The 19,464-nt window shown below is 37.0% G+C and overlaps 1 protein-coding gene across 7 annotated transcripts in view; it reads left to right on the top strand.

Annotated features, from left to right (window-relative positions):
- The window catches only part of MAST2 (microtubule associated serine/threonine kinase 2), a 197,486-nt gene that overhangs the window by 134,689 nt on the left and 43,333 nt on the right, over window positions 1-19,464 (top strand). For 3 of the 7 annotated variants that reach the window (XM_072867323.1, XM_072867324.1, XM_072867319.1), the window contains 4 exons: window positions 1,152-1,227; window positions 3,708-3,728; window positions 6,305-6,383; window positions 11,972-12,126. In XM_072867323.1, coding sequence (XP_072723424.1) covers window positions 1,152-1,227; window positions 3,708-3,728; window positions 6,305-6,383; window positions 11,972-12,126 — 331 coding nt within the window. The remainder of the gene's footprint in view (window positions 1-1,151; window positions 1,228-3,707; window positions 3,729-6,304; window positions 6,384-11,971; window positions 12,127-19,464) is intronic. The other 4 variants (XM_072867325.1, XM_072867321.1, XM_072867320.1 and 1 more) reach the window with 3 other exon arrangements.

Genomic DNA, 19,464 nt, shown 5'->3' with positions numbered 1-19,464 from the left:
AAACAGAGACAAGTCCTTTGCAGATGACTCATCATTGATATTTGACTTCTCAACATGACTTTTAAAATAAATCCATTTCATATGGCATCTAAATTTGAAAACATTTCTGACGACCACAGTTATGTACCTTGCAGTGCATTGCTTGACCTGTATCTATTTATTTTTCCTGCTCTTATTTTAATGTTGTTTTATCGTCTGTGGAAAAAAAAAATTGCTGTTGGCATATGTTTACTATGTATAGTTTCTCTTTTGTTGGCTGTATTAAGGATCTGAAAGAGCAAACCACTTAAGAATATGCCCAAAAGAAAGCACACTCACTGACATGAAGCTTCTAATTCATCCATAACTTTCAAAGGTTTCTGCAGTTAGTCTGTAAATGATTCTGGCTTTCAGAAGGGCTTTCTATGAAATGGTTGCTTTTTACTTTGAAATAAAATAAATTGCAATATACCACTTACCAACCATATGCTTGCACATCATATGACAAAGCCCAGAGAAAGTATCCTTGTGCCAAGTGAAAATGAAGTGTTATTTTTTCCTCACTGTATAAATTCACTGAAACTTTCATTTTCATGGTCGAAGTATTATTTCAGAAAAGTGGTAGTTAGGGTGAATGCTGATACGTTATAGCCTGATCATCTTACATGTGTATAGTCCTTTCATTATCATGTGCAGTTCCTTTGGTATGTCTTTTTTTTTTTTCCTCAGTGAATTTTGTGTTCAGCCTTGACATACATTGTGAAGAAATGCTTTCTTACTATTTATTATTCCTGAAACTGTCATCAATGTCATTTCTCACTCAGGTTTTTCATTGAGAAGTGTTAGGAAAAGCTTGTATACAGAAATTATTGCAAAATATTAAGAGACTATATTGTGTATGTGTGATACATTACTTACCTGAAAGTAAGAAAGAAGATGTACACCTTAAATTATTTTAAAAGGTGGAAAAATAGTGATACATCCATATTGGAACATTTCTTTAGTAAACTAATGCTCAAATGATCAAAGACTCAAAGCTCCATATTTTCAATTATTTGTGTCTACAACTTGCAGTTGAAAGTCTTTCTGCACAGTGAAAACTTACTCTGTTTGTTGCAAATGTGAATGAAATGTTTTTGGGTTTGTTTTTTTTTTTTTACTTTCTCAAACAGGTGGTAGCCCTTTGGACAGTCCCAGGAACTTCTCTCCAAATGCACCTGCTCATTTTTCCTTTGTTCCTGCCCGAAGGTAAGGCAGGATCTGTTCTCTTTGGACTGGCAAGCAAATAGTCTATATACTTTTATTTAGAAATGGCCTATGAATTAGAAGTTTTTTGATTGTGTTTTACTTTCTCTGATGTTCCTGTTTTGTTTTATTTTATTTACATCTTGGCAGCACTCAGAAAGTATTAGGTGCTTTTCAGACCTAGAAGAAGATAAAGTAAATTAAGTAGTCAATACTGCCAAGAGAGGAGGCAACGTTCTCCCAGAAGGATGATATAACAAATAATTTAGTCATAATGACATTAAAACCAGTTATGATTAGGATAATAATATCTTAGTTGTAGTCCTAGATGCTCTTCTCAGTGAATATTTGAGGTGTATTCTAAGTGTACTGATCTTCTTTGCTATGTCTGCACAAAGACGTAAACATACCTGAAATTAGGCATGCATAACTGTGTGTGCATTCATTCACTGCCTTCTGACGGGTAGCAACTTTTTAGTTTTCTCTACTGTCTTGGGCATTGGTGTCAAGAGTACATTAATGCTCTAACAAGGAAAATAGCTGATAATTGAAATTGCAAGTCTACAAGAACTTCTAGAAGAGCAGCATTGAGAGACCTGAATGTGAAGCTATCATCTGTCCTGCAGTGAATGCTAGACAAATGCTGGGCATGCCATATATCAAACTGGTGGAAAGAAATCTGATGCTATAGTGATGAATTTAGTGTAAGGAATAGGATAGAAAGAATAAAGACAGCTGGGAGAAGCAGACAAATAGTGTATTGAATGTCGTATCCCAGCAGGTAGGCAGAAATGTATAATGATACAGAAAGTTAAATTTTTGTGGAGAAATAAAGAACAAGAAAAAAAGAGATCCCAAGCAGGGTTCAGGCATAGTAGCAGGATCATAGATTCAAGCCTGGGGGAGATAATTTGGATTTGCTAAACCCTCCCTTGGCTGAAAAAAACCCTTGTCTCTATTAAAATGATCTGAGATCACTTTGTGTGATCATCCTGAGAGGAAGTAAGTTTTCTGAGAATGATGGATTTAGCTTGAGGACTAGTTAGAAAAAGGATAGGTCTCAAAACTTCAAAGAAGGATAAAGGGTTAGGATTTGATGAAATAAGGTACACCCTTTATCTGAATGGCAGGTAAATCCTGGAGCATTTCTCCATTAAGGTGATTTGCTAGAAGACCTGGTGTCCTTGAATACTGTTTGTATTAGTCTGAAGTAGAATTTGGTTTTCAGGTCTTATGTAAGGAAGAACTTTATGATAGCATGTGAAATGTGACAGACTGGATATGTATTTTCCTGTTGCCTCAGAGGGAAAAATTAGCGTTTTACCTGCTGGTAAAACAATTCAAATGGACTCACGGCATCCACCTTTATTTTTAAAGAGGTATATGAGCCTGATCTGGGTGTATTCAATTAAGTTCTGTTGAAGTCAGCTGAATTTTTACCAGTTTGCACAGTACCTGGAGTTCTGGACCCTTGAACACAGGAGGAAGGTTGCAGCTGAAACCATTGTCAAAACTTAACATAGTTTTTCAACATCATGTTTCAACTTGATGTTTCAGTATCATTGCTTTCTAAAATTCCAAGCAGAAAATAAACGTTTTAATAATAAAACTCTGAAGAGTGCCCTTCCATACTTTTCCACTTTTAAAATCAAATTTTTAAAGAAATAGATGAATAAAGGTTAAGTCTGTCCTATCAAATACTGTGGTTCATTTTACACTATGCATTTTGTGGTCTATACTTTTTCTGTCATTGAAAAGAACACTTAAGCACAGCTTGTTTTAGAAACTTGTTTCTATTTTCTACTTGCATTACACCCTGAATAGCTATGACAGCAGTACCGATACATATTTATTAGATTATCACATGGTCGTATCAGAATAACTTCTATATGATGGTATTAAATAATTGAAAGTGTGGTGCTCTGTTACTCCAGACAAATGGATATTTCACTGTACCCTTTTGATTGGCGTTGTGTGGGTCTTAAGAGATGGTTCTTACCTGATTTCCTCCTGTTGCCATCACAGAAATAATTTGTTGCTGATTTTCTGCCTTTTCTATTTGTTGTAATTTCTTCATTTATTATCCTGTTTGGACATCATTTGTGATTTCCATTCTTTCATTATAGCCCTGTGATGAGTTGATTCTTGGGACAGAGTAGGAAACACATTTGGAAAACTCTTTTTATTGTAAAGCCAATTTCACTACAATATACTGCAAGATTGTCCTTAGTTTGACTAGTGGTTAATCATAAATCCCTTTCTAGACACCCTTTCAATGATTGTGTCATAGCCACAAAGTTAGCATGTTCAGGAATCCTCCTGTTTGAATAAGGAAATGTGTGGTTAATTCTGTCCATATTCACTGAAACTGATCTTAGTGGAGTACCAGGAACAGAAGATGAAGGTTGTTTTTTTTTTCAGAAATCACATGTGCATCTTTTACTTCTCTCTCTCATTATCATTGTACAATTTCTTCCATACAGCCATGGACACAGAGCAGACAGGTAATGTGTATCGTATTGCTGTTGTTTGTGTATGTGTATGAACTATGCTTCTGTGCAGCTAAGCCTGTGTCCCTAACAAGTTCATGCTGTAATAACCCCATTTAGGCATTCAGCTTCCATTCTTTGGTAATCAAAACAGGAAATCTTTGCATTTTGGCTTAAAATTATAAACAGGTAGTGCTCTGGAGAAGATGCATTGTTCTTCTAGCACCTTCTTGTTTTGAAATTGATCTGCTGTTCAGTGAATAACATTTAGCTGCCATAAAAATACCTCCTTAATTAACTAATTAAAATGTAATTTTTAAAGGCAAAAATTGTTGTTCCCATGTTTTTATTGTGCTAGCAAAAGGTCTATAATAAATAAAATAAAAGACCTAAAAATTTATTTCCAAGTATCTTTTCCTGAAGCAATATTGCATGAGGTGTCTTTAAAAATATGTTTATTAACAAAATACTGAAGTAACTTTGGCATGTTTTGCATAAATGAAGGAGGAATTTTCTTTTAAAGTCTTTTTCCCATGGCCTTTGATTTGGAAGATTTCTACTCTTGTCCCACTTCTTTCTGCTAGAATAGAGCTGATATGCGTTGTCCTGACTGCTTAGCACATTGCTTGCCTAGATTGCATCAGCAGAAAATAGCCCAAGCATGAAGAGAGGTGTCCTGTAATTTTCTAGTTGAGAAAGGCTTCTTTGGTTAACTTTGTCAAAATGAAAATTCTGAAGTAATGTCAATACACAATTTAGGCAACTCAGTAAAAAAGGGATTAGGCTTTCCTTTTGCAAAAAGTGAGTGACCTGTGCATTTCTGTCTACTGTTTGAGAAGTCAGGAACATACTCTCTTGCTTTGGGACTGAGGGTCCAAACTGAGGTTGAAGCATTGACCTAAATATTTTCCCAGTACCCCTGTATGTTACAAGAAGCTGCATGAAGATCATTGAAGTTTGGTGTTCAGTCACTGACCACATCATGCAATGACTTTGTAATGCTGACATTTGTTGTTTTTCAGGGTTAAGGAAGGAATTTAATTTCTCTTGAAAATTTTTGAGATTGTTCTTTTACATGTAATTGTCTTGCCAAAGAAAACATCACCTGTGGCTAAATGGGGTTTAGCTATAACATATGCATGCAATAGAAATTTGCATTCCAGCTTGATTTTTTTTTTGTTTGTTTTAATGCATGAAGCATGAGTCTTCTTAAAAAGCTCTCTTGCCGTAATATTCTTCCAGTGATGTAGAACAGTGGGTTTATTTCCCTCTCGTTCTAAGGTAGATGGCAAAGAGGAGTGGTGTGTTTCGGTGCCTGAAAATAAAAGGAACTAGATCTGTAAAAAATATAAACAGGCATTTATGTCTGGGTGTGCAGTGAACTTTTTTCTGAAGATGAGACTTCATGGATATGGATAGTGAGATGAGAAATATTACTGTGAAGATGATAACAGTTGAGTTTTTTATAAGCACTAAGCACTATTTCAGACCTGTACCAAACGTCCTATTTTATAATGCACTAGAATTAATGTATGTGTACCCCAAAACCCCCAAATCTTTCCAAAGTAAGTTAGAACGGTGAACTGTTCTAATTCAGCTTCACTTTATGACCAGTTACTGAAAATCTGCTGTAATCAAACAAACAAGTGGAGACTGATGTGAGGAAGAGACTTTAACATCCACCCCAACATGCAACAAGACAGGTTATAGGACACAAGATGCATGCGAGACTGAAATAAAATCAGAGGCAGAAAAAATGCTGAGACCGAGCTGAATGTACTTCAGTTTCCATCCTCGCTGAGGCGGGTTTTGGGGGGAGAGGAGGGTTTCAAGGAGGGCAGTACTGATTCTTCTCAAAGCAGTTGTATAGTTCCTCAGTTTTGATGTTGGTAAAACAAGACCTTTTCCTCAGTATCTCCAGGATGTTTTGGCTGTTTTCCCTGAGGGTCGTGTTTCTTTGGCTATGCTAAGGAAATAACTACTAATATTATATTGACTGGAGGAGAAAGAGGCCCTAGGTGGAATTTCTGGGATTTCTGTCTTCTCTGTATTTTGAGTGGACCTCTCTGCTCTGTTCAGATCTGCTGTAGTGGATTTAATTCACCAGCTGTGTCAGGCGATGTGCTAGGCAGAATGCCTTCTGACTAGGTAAACAAACAAGTCTGCTTTCAGTTGATTCTTGATCTAATCTGAATTTTTTTCCTCAATTTGAAACTTTACTAGGAAGACAAGGAACTGCATCAGCAAGACTGTCTTTTTCAGAGAAGTTTGAAATGAGCTGATTTCATTTGTCTGTTTTAGAAACTCCAATTTTTACACAACTGGTAATATTTACAAAGCAGCTACTTAATGCAGGAATCTGATGACCATTGACTTTATCTTTTCCAAGGTCACTTACTTTTGCTTTTAAAACGTACCCTAGCTGCTTTTTCACAAAGGTTGTTGTGAATAGGATACCTGATTTATCTGAATAACTTGAGACTTTAGTAAAAATGTGAGGTTAGAGATTTGAGGGAGGAAAATGCGTATTTCCCCCAAGTATTAGCCACAATATATCCCTGACAGTAATTTCCCTTGCTTCTTTTCCCCAGAACGGATGGACGCCGCTGGTCCTTGGCCTCCCTTCCTTCATCTGGATATGGAACAAACACTCCCAGTTCAACAGTTTCAGTAAGTGGCACAGACTTTTTCAAGCAATTCAGTTTGTACAAACACACCCTAACAAATCAGCTTCTGAGTCTTTACTAAAATATCTGATCTTTCTTCATTGTTTTGCTAACATTATTTAATATACTAATTATTTTAAAAATTATTTTAGTTATTGGTTCTGCTGCTTTTTCCTCCATTTCCCAGCTCCTATCATCTTGCACTTTGCCTTTAGCATTGGTGAAATCCCAGTGCAGCACTTGGCTCGACTGATCAGTTAAGAGGCACAATGTGTCAGAAGTGGCAGGACTCAAAGAGATAGTGCATAATTACTAGCCAGCTCTCAGCTTTTTTATAACTGGGAAATGAAATTCTTGTCTGCTTTCGAGTTCTTAGTATGAAACCCTCTGCTAACAGGCTAGCAGAAAGAAAAACTGATAATCCACACCTGTTACTTAACTTGAATAATTTGATCCTCTTAATGAAGCTTTTCAGTTCTTACACATGTCATTAGAAAGACTGGCTGCAGTTTGCTTGAGTTCTGTACTTTCAAAAGGCTAGTATGTCATTAATACCAGTAAGGTAGCAGCACCGTGTTAACCCTTATAACTCTCAGGTACTCCATACAATGAATCTTGTCCTTTAGTTTATGCAAACCAGATGTTGTGGTTATCCACATAACAACCTTGCAAAGCCAAGCATAGAAAAATTAGAAATGTTAAGGCTACCTGTACAGACTTAAATGTAACACGCTTTTGTATGTGTGTTATGGTGAGTGTCTTCATCTGTGTGGTCACATATCACTGCCTCTTTCCATAATACTTCTACTGATCGTTTTGGTTTATATGTTCTGTTTAGAGTATGTTCCTAACAATTGTAATACCTGCATTAATTAGGACTCAGTACTCCACGTTATGCAAATCTTACACTGAATCATTGTTTTCCTTGTGAGCTGTTCTATTAAGTTCATCCATATACTTTCTAGTGCCTCTCAAACACAAATTTATCATCACAGTTCCTTAGGAGGTGAGTGTTAAATTCAGTCTATATAGCAAGAGAAGAGATTGGGGTCAAAAGTTTCCTTTTAGTATAAATTGATATGATTAAAATTTGATTTTGCAATGTTAATCTCATCTCTATAGCTTCATATGTTCAGACACATTCCTGCAGACTCTAGTTTGCACAATTTCCAAAATTTGTTATTTTTTTGTCCTTCAAGACAGTTGGTTTTTTGTTGGGCTGGTTTGTTGGGTTGTTTTTGTTTTGTTTTGTTAGGGTTTTTTTTGTCTCCTTAGAAGGCAGGAGACTTTCAGTCTCCTGTGGGAGAAGTCTCTGTATGTGTGTGTGTACAGATATAGGGGCAGGAGCACAGAAAAACATGGCAGAAGATTTCATTATCAACATGGAAAAGATGCCCCTGGTTTCACTGCCAAGCAATATTATATATTCAAGCACCTGAGACCAGCTGTTAAAAAGGAGCCGCTGCTTTTGCCTTTATAGTCTTAGGTTAAGTCTTTATGGGCATAAGCCATGGCTAGGTCCTCTTCTGGGTGCAAGCTATGAGAGCAGGCAGCAGGTACAGTTACTTTCTGTATGGATGACATCCAAATAGTTTGATCATTGATTGCCACTGTGAGAATTTCCAAGATGCCCATGAAGATGACACCTTTGGAGACCAAACTGCCTGCAGTGTATAAGTCCTTCTTACTTGCAGGTGTGATCACTAGTTTTTCAAGAGTTTATAGTTTGACCAGCCTTTGGGTAGATGCCCATGGAGAGAGGAAAACTAACAAAAAAAATCTGTTGGAAGTATCAGTCCTTGCTTTGAAATAGGGATGTTAAAGCTACTTTTAGAAAGTTCTCAGCTTTCTGACATGGGAAAGAAAGCATATTTGTCTCTTGGCATGTTCCCAGAAATAGCTCGATAATTTTGATTGAGACTTTTCCAGAAAAAATAAACAAAAATTCTGAGATAGATGTGTCACATAGAAAGCATCAGTTCAAATGGTGTAAGTATTATAAGGTTGTAAGCACAGAAAACGAGGTGATATAATGAGAAACATGAACTGATAGTCATATGTAGATCTGAAATCACCTTCCTGCAGGAAATAGTTAGACTGAAACCTGTAATTCCAGGACTTTTTTTTTTTCTTCCCTTGAAATGGCTGAGTCTTGCATCTCTTGTCCTTTTGCTGGTTTAGTGTTACAATCTCAAAGACATTTAAATGGGCTGTTTAGTAAGTAGTGATGCAATTCTTGGAGCTATTAAACTTAGTATTACATTTCTAAGCCAATCCTACTTACTACTTACTATGACAATGCTATTATCATAGTATTTCATAGATTAGAATTAATTTGAATTGATCTGAATAACACCTCTGAAGTTGATAAGCAGTATTATTCCTGTGTAGACTTTAAACTGAAGTAAGAAGTAGGCAAGGGTCTTGTCAAAAGGGCACAATGAATTAATGCTGTAGATGCACATTTAACATAATTTTGGGCTTCCATTTGGTGTGATCAGTCCTCTAGATTACATTTCTTTTTCAAGTGAGACAGAAGAAAGCTGGTAGACCTTCTTTCTGGTGTACTTATCAGTAGGAAATGAAATAGCAAGAAGAGTGTCAGTTCTGTGTGTTGGTGGCCTGAGTTTCTGTATGGCATTTAGAGCTGACCTGCATCTCTGTGGTCATGGATCAGCTGCTCCACCAACCAACTGAACAAACCAAGACATTTACCTGTTCTAAGGTCAGTGGAAACCTGTAGGTTCTGCTTTACTTTTGGCTTCCAAATGAGGGGTGACACTTTTAAAAAATGCACATTTACCCTTTTCATACAAATTGTGAAGGTCAGATAAATCTCATCAGACCAACACTGAAAAAGCTGGAGAAGACCTTCTTTCAGGTTAGATGAATATAGAACAGTCAGTTGAATGGGCCAATATACAATTATTTTTAAACATCTAATCTGCTATTCATTTTCTAGATGCAGAGTTAATATATAAGCTACTATAGTATTAGCTTGCATTTTTTTTTACTGCATCTGTAACCAAGACACCAGGGAGATGTTTGTATTAGTCTGCTGCAAATATTGAATACAGTGATGCGATTACTTAAAAATCAATACTTCAGAAGTGTTTCACTTCGCTTTCATGCTTTTTCATTGAAAGGTTGTATTCCTTAAGACTGCTAGAGAAGCCCTTGGCGGAGGAAAGTCCATTTCTCATCAGGTCTTTATCTTCAGGTCTCTAATTATTCTCTGGAATTACAAACTTTGTGATCTGATTGCTTTTAAGGAGAGGAAGTGGAAGGAGGATTTTGTTGGGTCATCCATGAGTTGACTAGCACTGCTTCCCCAGTGATTTTGCTGTTGGGAGACATAAAGTTTTTAATGCTTTTTCTAGAATATCAGTTTTGATTTTTTTTTTCCCTAACTCTAGTAACTAGTAACTATGTGCTAAGCTTCCTTAATGTGGTAGTTTTAGTTTAATTTTGTTTTGAATAAGACATGTATTTGTAATGCCAGAACTTGAATACCTGCTAATGCAGGTTTGTAAGACAGTGTCTTTAGTAATTCCTGCTCTATTGCAGGATTCGTGTTATTCATCATGAATGGGATGTCAACTGACACGTACCTTTCTTTGAGAAGCTGTTTTTTCATAGGCAGGTACTTCTTCCCGCTCCTTGTATTGTATAAGACACAAAGAAAGACATCAAAGAAAGCTCTGAAAGTCAAACAGGGCTTGCATAATTCTATACTACAAGGGGAGAATCTTTCCTGTATTTGGCATAAGCAGTGCCACAGAATAGCTGTGGGCGAAGGGGCTATCGAATACCCAGACTCTCCGTGTTGGCTTCAGTGTGAATTAGACCAGTGTAAGCTGATACACTATCTGGATAATCATCACTGTGTGGACACTGTGCTGGAGATGACTTCCCAACATGATCCCTGCACCCAGACCTGCCTGAAGGAAAACACTGGAAGTGGTGGCTTCCTGTTCCAGTCATGCCTGGGGAGTTTGTGCATGTCCCAAGGCTTTCAAGGGGGTTATTTTCTGTAAATATCTCTGTGCAGTGCAGAGGGAGTGGATCTGGGGTCTGGAGCCAATTATATTTCTATCAAAGAATATGATCTTTAGGTTTATAAGTTCTCACATTCAGATCTCCATCTCAGTCTTGCCTAGAATTCTCTAGATAAGACTATGCTAGGATCTGCAACAATCTGCTTAGTTTTACTTCAGTTCAAGTGTAGCTATTACCTTCTTGACAAATTTGGAGGTACCTGTTTTAAGTGATTTCAGAGTATTTTCTTTGCTATCAACATTACAAACATGCAGGACTTGGTGAAAAGCCTTGTCAGAATTTGACTTTCATTGCTTGGCCATACTTCTTAGCTTTCTTTTCCAAAAACCACCAACAGCAAATAAGTCTAGAAAAGCATGCTAGGTGAGTTAAAGCTTTGGTCATACATGTTGTATCATGTATAATTCCCTCCTACCAATACTTCTGATACTAGGATGCAGTGCCATCCAGTTGGAGTGAGGGTCATTGTAGCAAAAGGAAAAGTTTTTCCACTGAAACAGTGTACATAATTAATTTCATCAGATCAATAAGGAGCCTTGGAACTTAGATTAGGATGATGCTTTTAATAAGACCCACTGGTGTTATTCAGTGCTACTCAGGTTATTCAGCACTTCCGCCCCTCACCCCCTACCCCCCACCCTTTGTTTTTAAAGAGGATTTTTAATTTGTCCTTACATAATATATTTTATTTTGTAAAATGGAAAGGGGCACTGAAAAATCACGCAAGAAAAAATGCATTCGTTAGTTGAACTACAGCTTTTTCCCCTGGAACATCCAACATTTGATGTTATTAACACTTCCCACAAATATTTGTTTTAATCTCAGGTTTCTTAAGGTTCAAGAATTAAAACAGTTTCACGTCTGTCATTACCACAGGATGTGTGTCATATAAATGTATCAACTTATTTAAAGGTGAATAAGCTGTTTATAACAAGAAACTCTGTTAATCTTACAACTCTGCAAAGTCAGCTACTTTCATTTTATTATTGCCTACTTGGTTAGAGAAGAAGCCTGATGGGTAAAGGAAGGGAGAAATAAAATCCTGACCATTTACAATAGCAATTTCCAATGAGAGCCAATAATCAGCAAAAACTCTCATGTCTACACAGCTCCATAGCATTCTGCATGCCAGTGAAACTCCTGAGCTAAGAGAGCATGAGGGAAAAGGAAAGAAAGTTGCTCACCACTCCAGGAACCTCCTTGGCCTTTCCAGGGTAGCACTGGTACTCATGTACCTTCCTTTCTGTCTCCTGATAGTAAATTACCTGCATGATCAGATGTAATGGTTCCAGAATCAGATGCAACAGCTTATCCTTCTCCCAAAGTTTTCCTGATCTTACCAGCTCTGTCATTGTACATATGGGTTGGCTTAGCCTAATGAGAACAATAAAAAGAGGCACCTGGTCTGATAAGTAGCTTTCTTTTCCGCTGGAGTGTGCAGTGTCTGGCAGAATCCGTTCCTCTTCCATTCATTAGCTGACCCCTATGCATGCGTTTAGTGCATTTCTTTTCTGTATTTTTTTCTGTACTCAGTCATCATGCTCATCTCAGGAGAAGCTGCACCAGCTGCCCTTTCAGCCCACGGCAGATGAACTTCATTTCCTGACAAAACATTTCAGTACTGAGAGCATCACTGATGAGGAAGGCCGCCATTCTCCAGCCTTGAGGCCTCGATCTCGCAGTCTCAGGTGAGCTTCAGGTTGTTTGTTGTATTTTTAAGATGTTGGACACATGTATTGCATTTCTATGTGTGCTTTCAGATCGAAGAATAGTCATTTGTAGTTGTTTTGCTACATGTTTTTGAAATTATTTTAATCAACATTTAACCCACCTCACCTAATCAGAAAGGATATATTTTTTTTGCATTTGATGCTGAGGTTTTGGGTTGCAAAATGGTTAGCATAGCCTGCTTTCGTATCTATGACTTTTGTATCAATAACTCTATGAAAACATGATCCACAAGCATCTTGGACTAAATCTATAGGATGTAGATTTCCTTTAGTGAAGTTTCTTAGAATTTTGCTGCATTAATATAAGGAAGTGGTTACAGTCACTGTGAATAACTTTTACAGCAGTGCTTCTGAAGGGGTGTGAAGACTAGAGTAGATGAAATCAAAACGTTAAATGGCATTGTACCCAAGAGCAATTTTGTAATAGTGCTGAAAACATTTCTCCTGCATTAGCAGTTGAATAATTTTTACTGTTGCTTCAGAGAACTGGTTGTTCAAAGATAGCTATCCAGGGCTAATTTCCTTGTGCAGTTGACTTTTCCATGCTTAAAAACAGAAGCAACTAGATCTTCATCTTTCAGAGAATTACAGGATGACTGAGGTTGGAAAGGACCTCTGAAAGTCATCTTGTCCAAACCCCTGCTCAAGCAGATTGCCCAGGACCACATCCAGATGGCTTTTGAATATCTCCAAGGCCAGAGATTCCACAGACTCTCTGGGCAATCTTTCTTGCAGGTCTCTAACAATTATGTGGAATAAATCCACAAACATTTTGTATCATAGCAAAAGCCTTAAGTTTTGCTATTTAGTGCTGGATGAAGTGAATGAAAGTCTAGAGATGCGTACCTCTAGACGCAGCATCTTGTGAAAGAAAAAGGATTTATACAAGAAGAGGACAAGGAGGTGAAGTCTTCCTTCTGCTTCTCATCTTAGGGTGTCAGAGGTGGATATCACCTTTAAATTAATGGACAAGATTCAGAAATTAATGGACAAGATTCAGATTCTGCCAGCTGAAAATACTGAACCAGTGTGTCCAGCTCAGGACCTAGGCCAGGGTTTGTAATGGAAGGAAGTGAAACAGGCCAAGATAACAAAAAAAATCCATGGGGAGTATTGTGTCATGGCAGAGCTGACCTTTCATGATTATTTGTAATTATTTGTATGTTCTGAACTTCAGTGCAGGCTGCATGGTAATTGCATGTGGATCTGCTAAGTGTAGTTACACAGTAATCTACAGGAGCAGGTAAGTACTTATGGGTAGTAGTACACTTAGCCTGTGATCTCTGCAAATTGCCATGTAGTAAAAGACTAGTTATATGATTTGTACTAAGTCTCTTTGAACTATAGTCCTACTTCAGTCCTCTTGCTGTCACTCTTAATGCTGACTATCGCTGAGTAGTGTAACTGTAGTAGTACTAATTCTTTATAGATAAGACAGCTACTGTAGGTAGGCAACACATCACTAAAGTAATTATTGTCCTTTCTAACACAGACATATTACTGTTGGCATAATGAAGTATAAGACACTCTTGCTAATGCAAGAATGATATAAACAATACAATGAAGAGCCCAATTTTATTTTTTTCCTTGTTAATACAGATTATAAATTTGCTGAGAATTTTACCTCTGTGAGCCAATTTAAAAGCAGAGTTATCATATAGTAGGTTTATAATTTGTGACGAGACTAGATTAATTCAGTGTGTCATATAACGATGTGATTAATCTTCTTCCTCCCTTGAATGCTTTCTCTAGCTCTCTCTGGTTTTCAGTGTGATAATGGCCAGCCTTATTGGTATTCCAAAGCTTAGAATGAAGTAATTTAATTTTTTAAACTTACAGTGCCTGATTTGTTTTTCATTTTGCTTATTGCTAGTACTGTGATGCTGTGTGACACTAAAGCACCCTTGCCACTACCAAGCGTTCATGCGGGCCCTTGCACCTCAAAGGAAAATTGATATGTCAATCCAACCAATTGGAGCAATGTTTGCAGGAGTAAATACCCTCTTTGACAGAGGGTAGCGTGTCCTTGTAAACGAACAAGTACTGAAATATGTGAAGACCAGACCTTATTTACTGCACAGCTTGCTTATGTATTTGTCCACATGACAGTTAGCTCACTTGGTGAGAGGATATTTTTACTTACTTAAAAAATGAAAAAATAAAATCTGAGCAGTTAATGTGTTGAAAATTAAGCAGGAATTTCCTAAAAATGTAATATTTTCATAGGCATTTAATGGTCTTGTTTGATCAGCTTTAATGAAAAGCAGATGAACAAAATAAATCAGACGTTTTCCTTAATTGATGGTCACAGCTTTGTAATTTGAAAGATAGTCTGATATTTATGACTGATTGTTAACATGTATTAATTTTTCATCCTTTATAACTGCAGCCTTACATCTCTTTTTATGAGAGAGGAACTGGTATTTCAAGATGTCATTGTCAAATGCTGGAACGGTTGTTTTTGAGGGTCTCTGTAACCCAAGATTTTTTAGAAGTATCAGATAATCCTTTTATGCTCCCAGATAGAGGAGAGCATTGCCTAGATGTAACTTTTGGAGAAATCTACTTCTTTGACTAGAAATTTACCATTTTCTTGTATCTAGCTTCAAATATTCTGTTCATAGAGAGCAGTCTTAATGATCAAATTGGATGAACAAAGTAACAAAGCATATAGTCATGGAGTGTAGCGTTGACTGATGTACACTGACAAGTTGGTAGCACCTCTGTTGCTTGAGGTGTTCTGCCAGTGTGGCTTGAAGATACTCATCACTTAACTAATCATGCCTTGTTTGAAATCCCCTGAATTTCTACATCAAAGAAATGGCAGTGGTTCTTTCCCAGCTGCTTTCCTGTGCAGGGGGAAGGAGGTAGCCTGAGACCAATGGTGGAATCCAAAAGTGTGATGTGCTTATAAAGCTGGTTGCTAAAGCTAGGAGACTGTTCTCTTATCCACCCACAATGGATCCAGTACTCACATGCTAAATGAAAGAATGTATTTCCATGTGATCCACCTGTTTTGGTGCTTACAGCATGTCTTTAGTAGAAGAGAAAATTTCTCTATTACCTGCAGAAGTAGTTCCTAAGTATCATCTCGCAACTGTTCTCCTTTTTTTGTAATGCAGCCTTCAAATCCTTCAAGTTATTGACCAACAAAGAGATGCTCAGGCTACATTCACTTTGTTTAGAACAATCCTGGGCTTTACCTGAAGAAGATCTTTTCTCCCAGGAGTAAAATGCATGGAGAGTGTGAACTCTTGCACTAAACTTGGCATCATTACTCTTTTTAAGTTAGAGAGATGCTGCCCTCCATCTTTTCCTGGTTCTCTTTACTTGTCATCCTTTAGTGGTTGCTAACACGTGGGAATGTGTGGAGAATGTCAGAGATAAAAGTAGAGTTAACTAATAACGACTTCTTCAGGAGCTGCCTTTGTGCAGTCACTCAGCCCACCAATCTGCCCATTTTTCTTGATCTCTTTTCGTATTTCAGGATAATGTTGCCTAGGGAAAAAGGGTTGAAGATTGTAGCAGTGAATTTTTATACAGTTGAAGTAGATGAGATCATCCTTAATCAAATATGCTCCTTCATCTCTTTGCTGGGTAGTGCTTTTTAAATGCAATCCTCCAACCTGACTTTTGACAGGCTAGATCCTGCCATTAAGAATACACAGAGACAACTCCTAGAAAATGCCAGTTGCCAAAAAAGGCTTCTGACAATAAAATACCCAAGATGGGAAGAAGGAATAGGTGTTGTGAACCACACCAGTGGCCCACATAGTCCATTTTTGTCTTAAAAATTGATCCTGCAGGTTGTGGAGCTCTCTCATCTCACTGCACTTAAGTGTCAGCTTTAACCACTTGAGTAATCTTTTACTTGGTGGTTTCATCACTTCATGCTGCTGCTTTCAGAAAATGCCCACGCCACAAGCTGTGGAGGAGCAGGCAGTGCTCTCTGCAGAGCAGGGATTCATGCAGCCATGGATTTGCCAGAGAAGGATAATAGTTTTATATTCTGAAGCATAAGGCATCCTTTGCTTATGAAAATACATTCTAACTACATTACAGATAATGTTGGTCTCTTTGTTTTCTCTCTCAAGACAGTGAGTTCTGTGAAGTAGATTTTTAAAAGTTCTTCAAAGTGATTGGTTTTAAATTTGTTAACCTTTTGGTTTCACTCGCTATCTTTGTGGTTTTCCATTATGAGAAAAACTGGGTATTCTTATTTGTCTTCTGTACTGCTCATTACTTTAACTTTCTAGTGTTTTCTGTCTAAAGCAGTCTCAGTCTTTGTTGGCATGTATAAAAAAACCTCAAGTATTGGAAAGAGCTAGTTGCAGCCCCTGTGTAAGTCTGTAGAAAAAACTCATTAGTCCTCACTTTCAGAGAGATTGATTGATATGTATTCCCTTTCCCTTAATGTTCTCTCATGTATATACATATATATATAATTATTATTTATTAATTTGTTATTTTATTTATAAATATAAAAAACCCCTTACATTAATAAGAATGTTACTCCTAGTATAAAGAAAGGCTGAACGGGAAAACAATTCAGCGATACAAAACCAATCACAAATAGTATTTGTCTGTAAACTAAATGTAGCTGAAGCTGAGTGTTTGTAAAAATGAATTTAAAAAATAAAAAAGTATGTAAACAAACTCAGAAATGACTTTTCAAAGCGCTCAGTGAGAAAGACTCTTTACCATTCTGTTTCACCACTTGCCTGTTCCATAAGAAGAAGAATTACTGTATACCCTGCTTTGCCTCAGATTCCCTTTTTTCTAGCAGCTCTAGAATAACTGCCCAGTGTGGACTTTGTGCTGTTTGGTTATGATTATGCAGGAAGAAGGATCCTTGAATAAATACTGAAAAATAATCTAAAGTTACACGTTTAACTTTCTACATTATTTCCTCCATGGTATAGATTGTTGTAACTCTGTGGGAAACTGTATTTCACTGTTACTGTGCATGTGCATAAATTCAGACTTTAGCAGATGGATTCTGCTTTACTGAGTTCAGTTCTCCTTTGGTCATTGTCCTGTCCAGAAACAGGATTAAGTCTAATTGTGGTGGTCTGTGTGAAGCACCAAGTCATATTTGCTCTGAAGTTTGATGGACAGATGTAAATTGGCTCTATTTGCTTCTGCTTTATTGTCTCTTTTTTCAGGGGGAGTTTTCTGACTTACTTCTGGTATTAATGTAAATTGTATGAGATCAAAGATTTATATATTTATTTCTTGGGGGAAGAGGAAGGCTGATGCTCTGCTCATCTTCAGAAGGTTTAACTTAGTTTCTGCTTCATACAACTTTAGCTCTCTAGTTTTAAAATTTCTTATTTTGTGTGTCTGGAAATCACAGAAAATTAAGGCTTATGGTTTTAATTTTCCTATGGACTCTGACTTTGGTAATGCGCTGTAAATACATCCTTGTTAAACCTTTATGGACAGGGTAAAAGCAGAGGGGAGCACAGTGCTTTTAGCTTCTCTGCTTTTTCCTAACAAATACAGCTGTCACAGTGAAGGAGAAATTAGGTATTCATAAACATCTCAGTTTTATTTAGTCACAGTTAAACTAGACTTTGTAAGATTTAAGTTATTACTATAAACACTACTCCTTGAAATAGCTGTCTGTAAGCTATTTTCACTTTCCAGCACCAGATAGACACATGAGTTTTGACAAGTTGAAGGCTAGAAACCTTTGCAGGAGATAGATGTCACTGAAAATCTACCACCACATCATTTCATAAAGTGGAGGGAGGGTGAAGAAGGGGAAAAGAGAGAGTAGTTTTTCATTCTGCTGTTAAGCTTAAGGGGACAGATGTTATTCTTCTAACGTCTGCTCTGCTGAAATGAGAAACTCGCTGACAATAATCATTTCTTTGACCTACCTATCTACACCAAGAAAAGAGAAGCAGCCTGCTTTTTGTCTTAAAATGTTATGCACGTGCACAGTATTTGTCCTCTGTTTTACTGAAAATAATCTGTTCCTTTGTGAGGCTTGAAATGTTAGACTGGTTTAGTTCTGTATGTGAATTTTTTGGTAGATGTGTGAAGCTTTTGCATTTGAAAAGCTGTCATGCCAATAAAATGTATTAAAATCCTTTCTGCTTTTTTCTCAATTTCCTTACGTTCTCCCTTGGTGTCATTCAGTTATCTGCCCAGTCCTGGTTTCTTTTTCACCTAGTTGTGTCTCAAAGGTGCTGTAAAGTAACCAGCAGTGCCTGGCAGCTAGCCTTTGGTTAGTTAGTCAGTTATCCATCTAATTATTTCTGTAGTTCCCCAGGCTAAGGATCAACGTAAAAAATTATGGTGCAGTATATTATGTTGCAGTCTTGCTATACTCAGCTAGACATTTAATTTGACCTGTTATATCAGGCAAATTTTATTTAAAATGACAATTTGAACCTTGCTCCCAGGTTTTATCTGGAGTTGTTTGGATGCTCTGCCTTTTTAGGTGGTAAAAACTGGCATTAATCAGCTTCCAAAGATGAGAGAGAAAACTGCCAATGCCCAAGGAAGCTAAGGGATTATAAGTGTTTACTTTCTTGCCAATCAGTAGACTCTTGTGCAAAGAAATTACTTTGTTTCAGAATCATAAAAACCAAAAGCAAACCCAATAAACTCCCATATCACTGTGGCTCTCCTTAAGGAAACACTACATCTGCTGGCAGGACAGCTCAAGTAGTGTGATTTCTGCATAGCTCTTAATTTCCTGTATCCATATGAATAAAGTGCTTTGAAAGCAAAAGGCAAAAACCCTCATGTTTTATTGTGGCCCTAAGACAGCAAATACTTAAGCATGCACAAATTTTAGTAGGACTACTTTAGTGTTAAAATGAAGTATGTATGTGGCTCCATATTTCCGTAGTTAGTATCAAAGGGCTTATGTATCTTGTAATTTATACCTCACTGAAATCACACAGAGAAATAATACATTATAGAAAAATAAATTCTTCAATAACTATATTCACCAAGTTCTTCAGCTTCATATGAACTGCCAGTAAACAAATGTCATGTGTTTGTGCCAGATTGTTTGGTCTTAGAGAAAAGAGGGGGGGAATTTGCTTCTAGGTCTGAAATTTAAATGTTTTTACCCTTCTTTTTATTACGTTAGACATTACATATGAATATAAATGTAAGTTTCTTTTTTAAGAAAATTTCCCTTGATTAAAAATAGCTATCTACCAAGCTAAGGCATATATTTTCTTCAAAAAAGTTGATGAAAATGTGTTTTTACTTGGTATCCAAAACATCCAAATCAGTTTTTCTCCTTTAACATAAGGATTCAGTGAGAGATTT

Source organism: Ciconia boyciana, chromosome 7 (assembly GCF_034638445.1).
Source record: "Ciconia boyciana chromosome 7, ASM3463844v1, whole genome shotgun sequence".
Taxonomy (NCBI): Eukaryota; Metazoa; Chordata; class Aves; order Ciconiiformes; family Ciconiidae; genus Ciconia; species Ciconia boyciana.
Note: the sequence above shows the minus strand (reverse complement) of the source record. Positions and strands in the feature narration are given on the sequence as shown.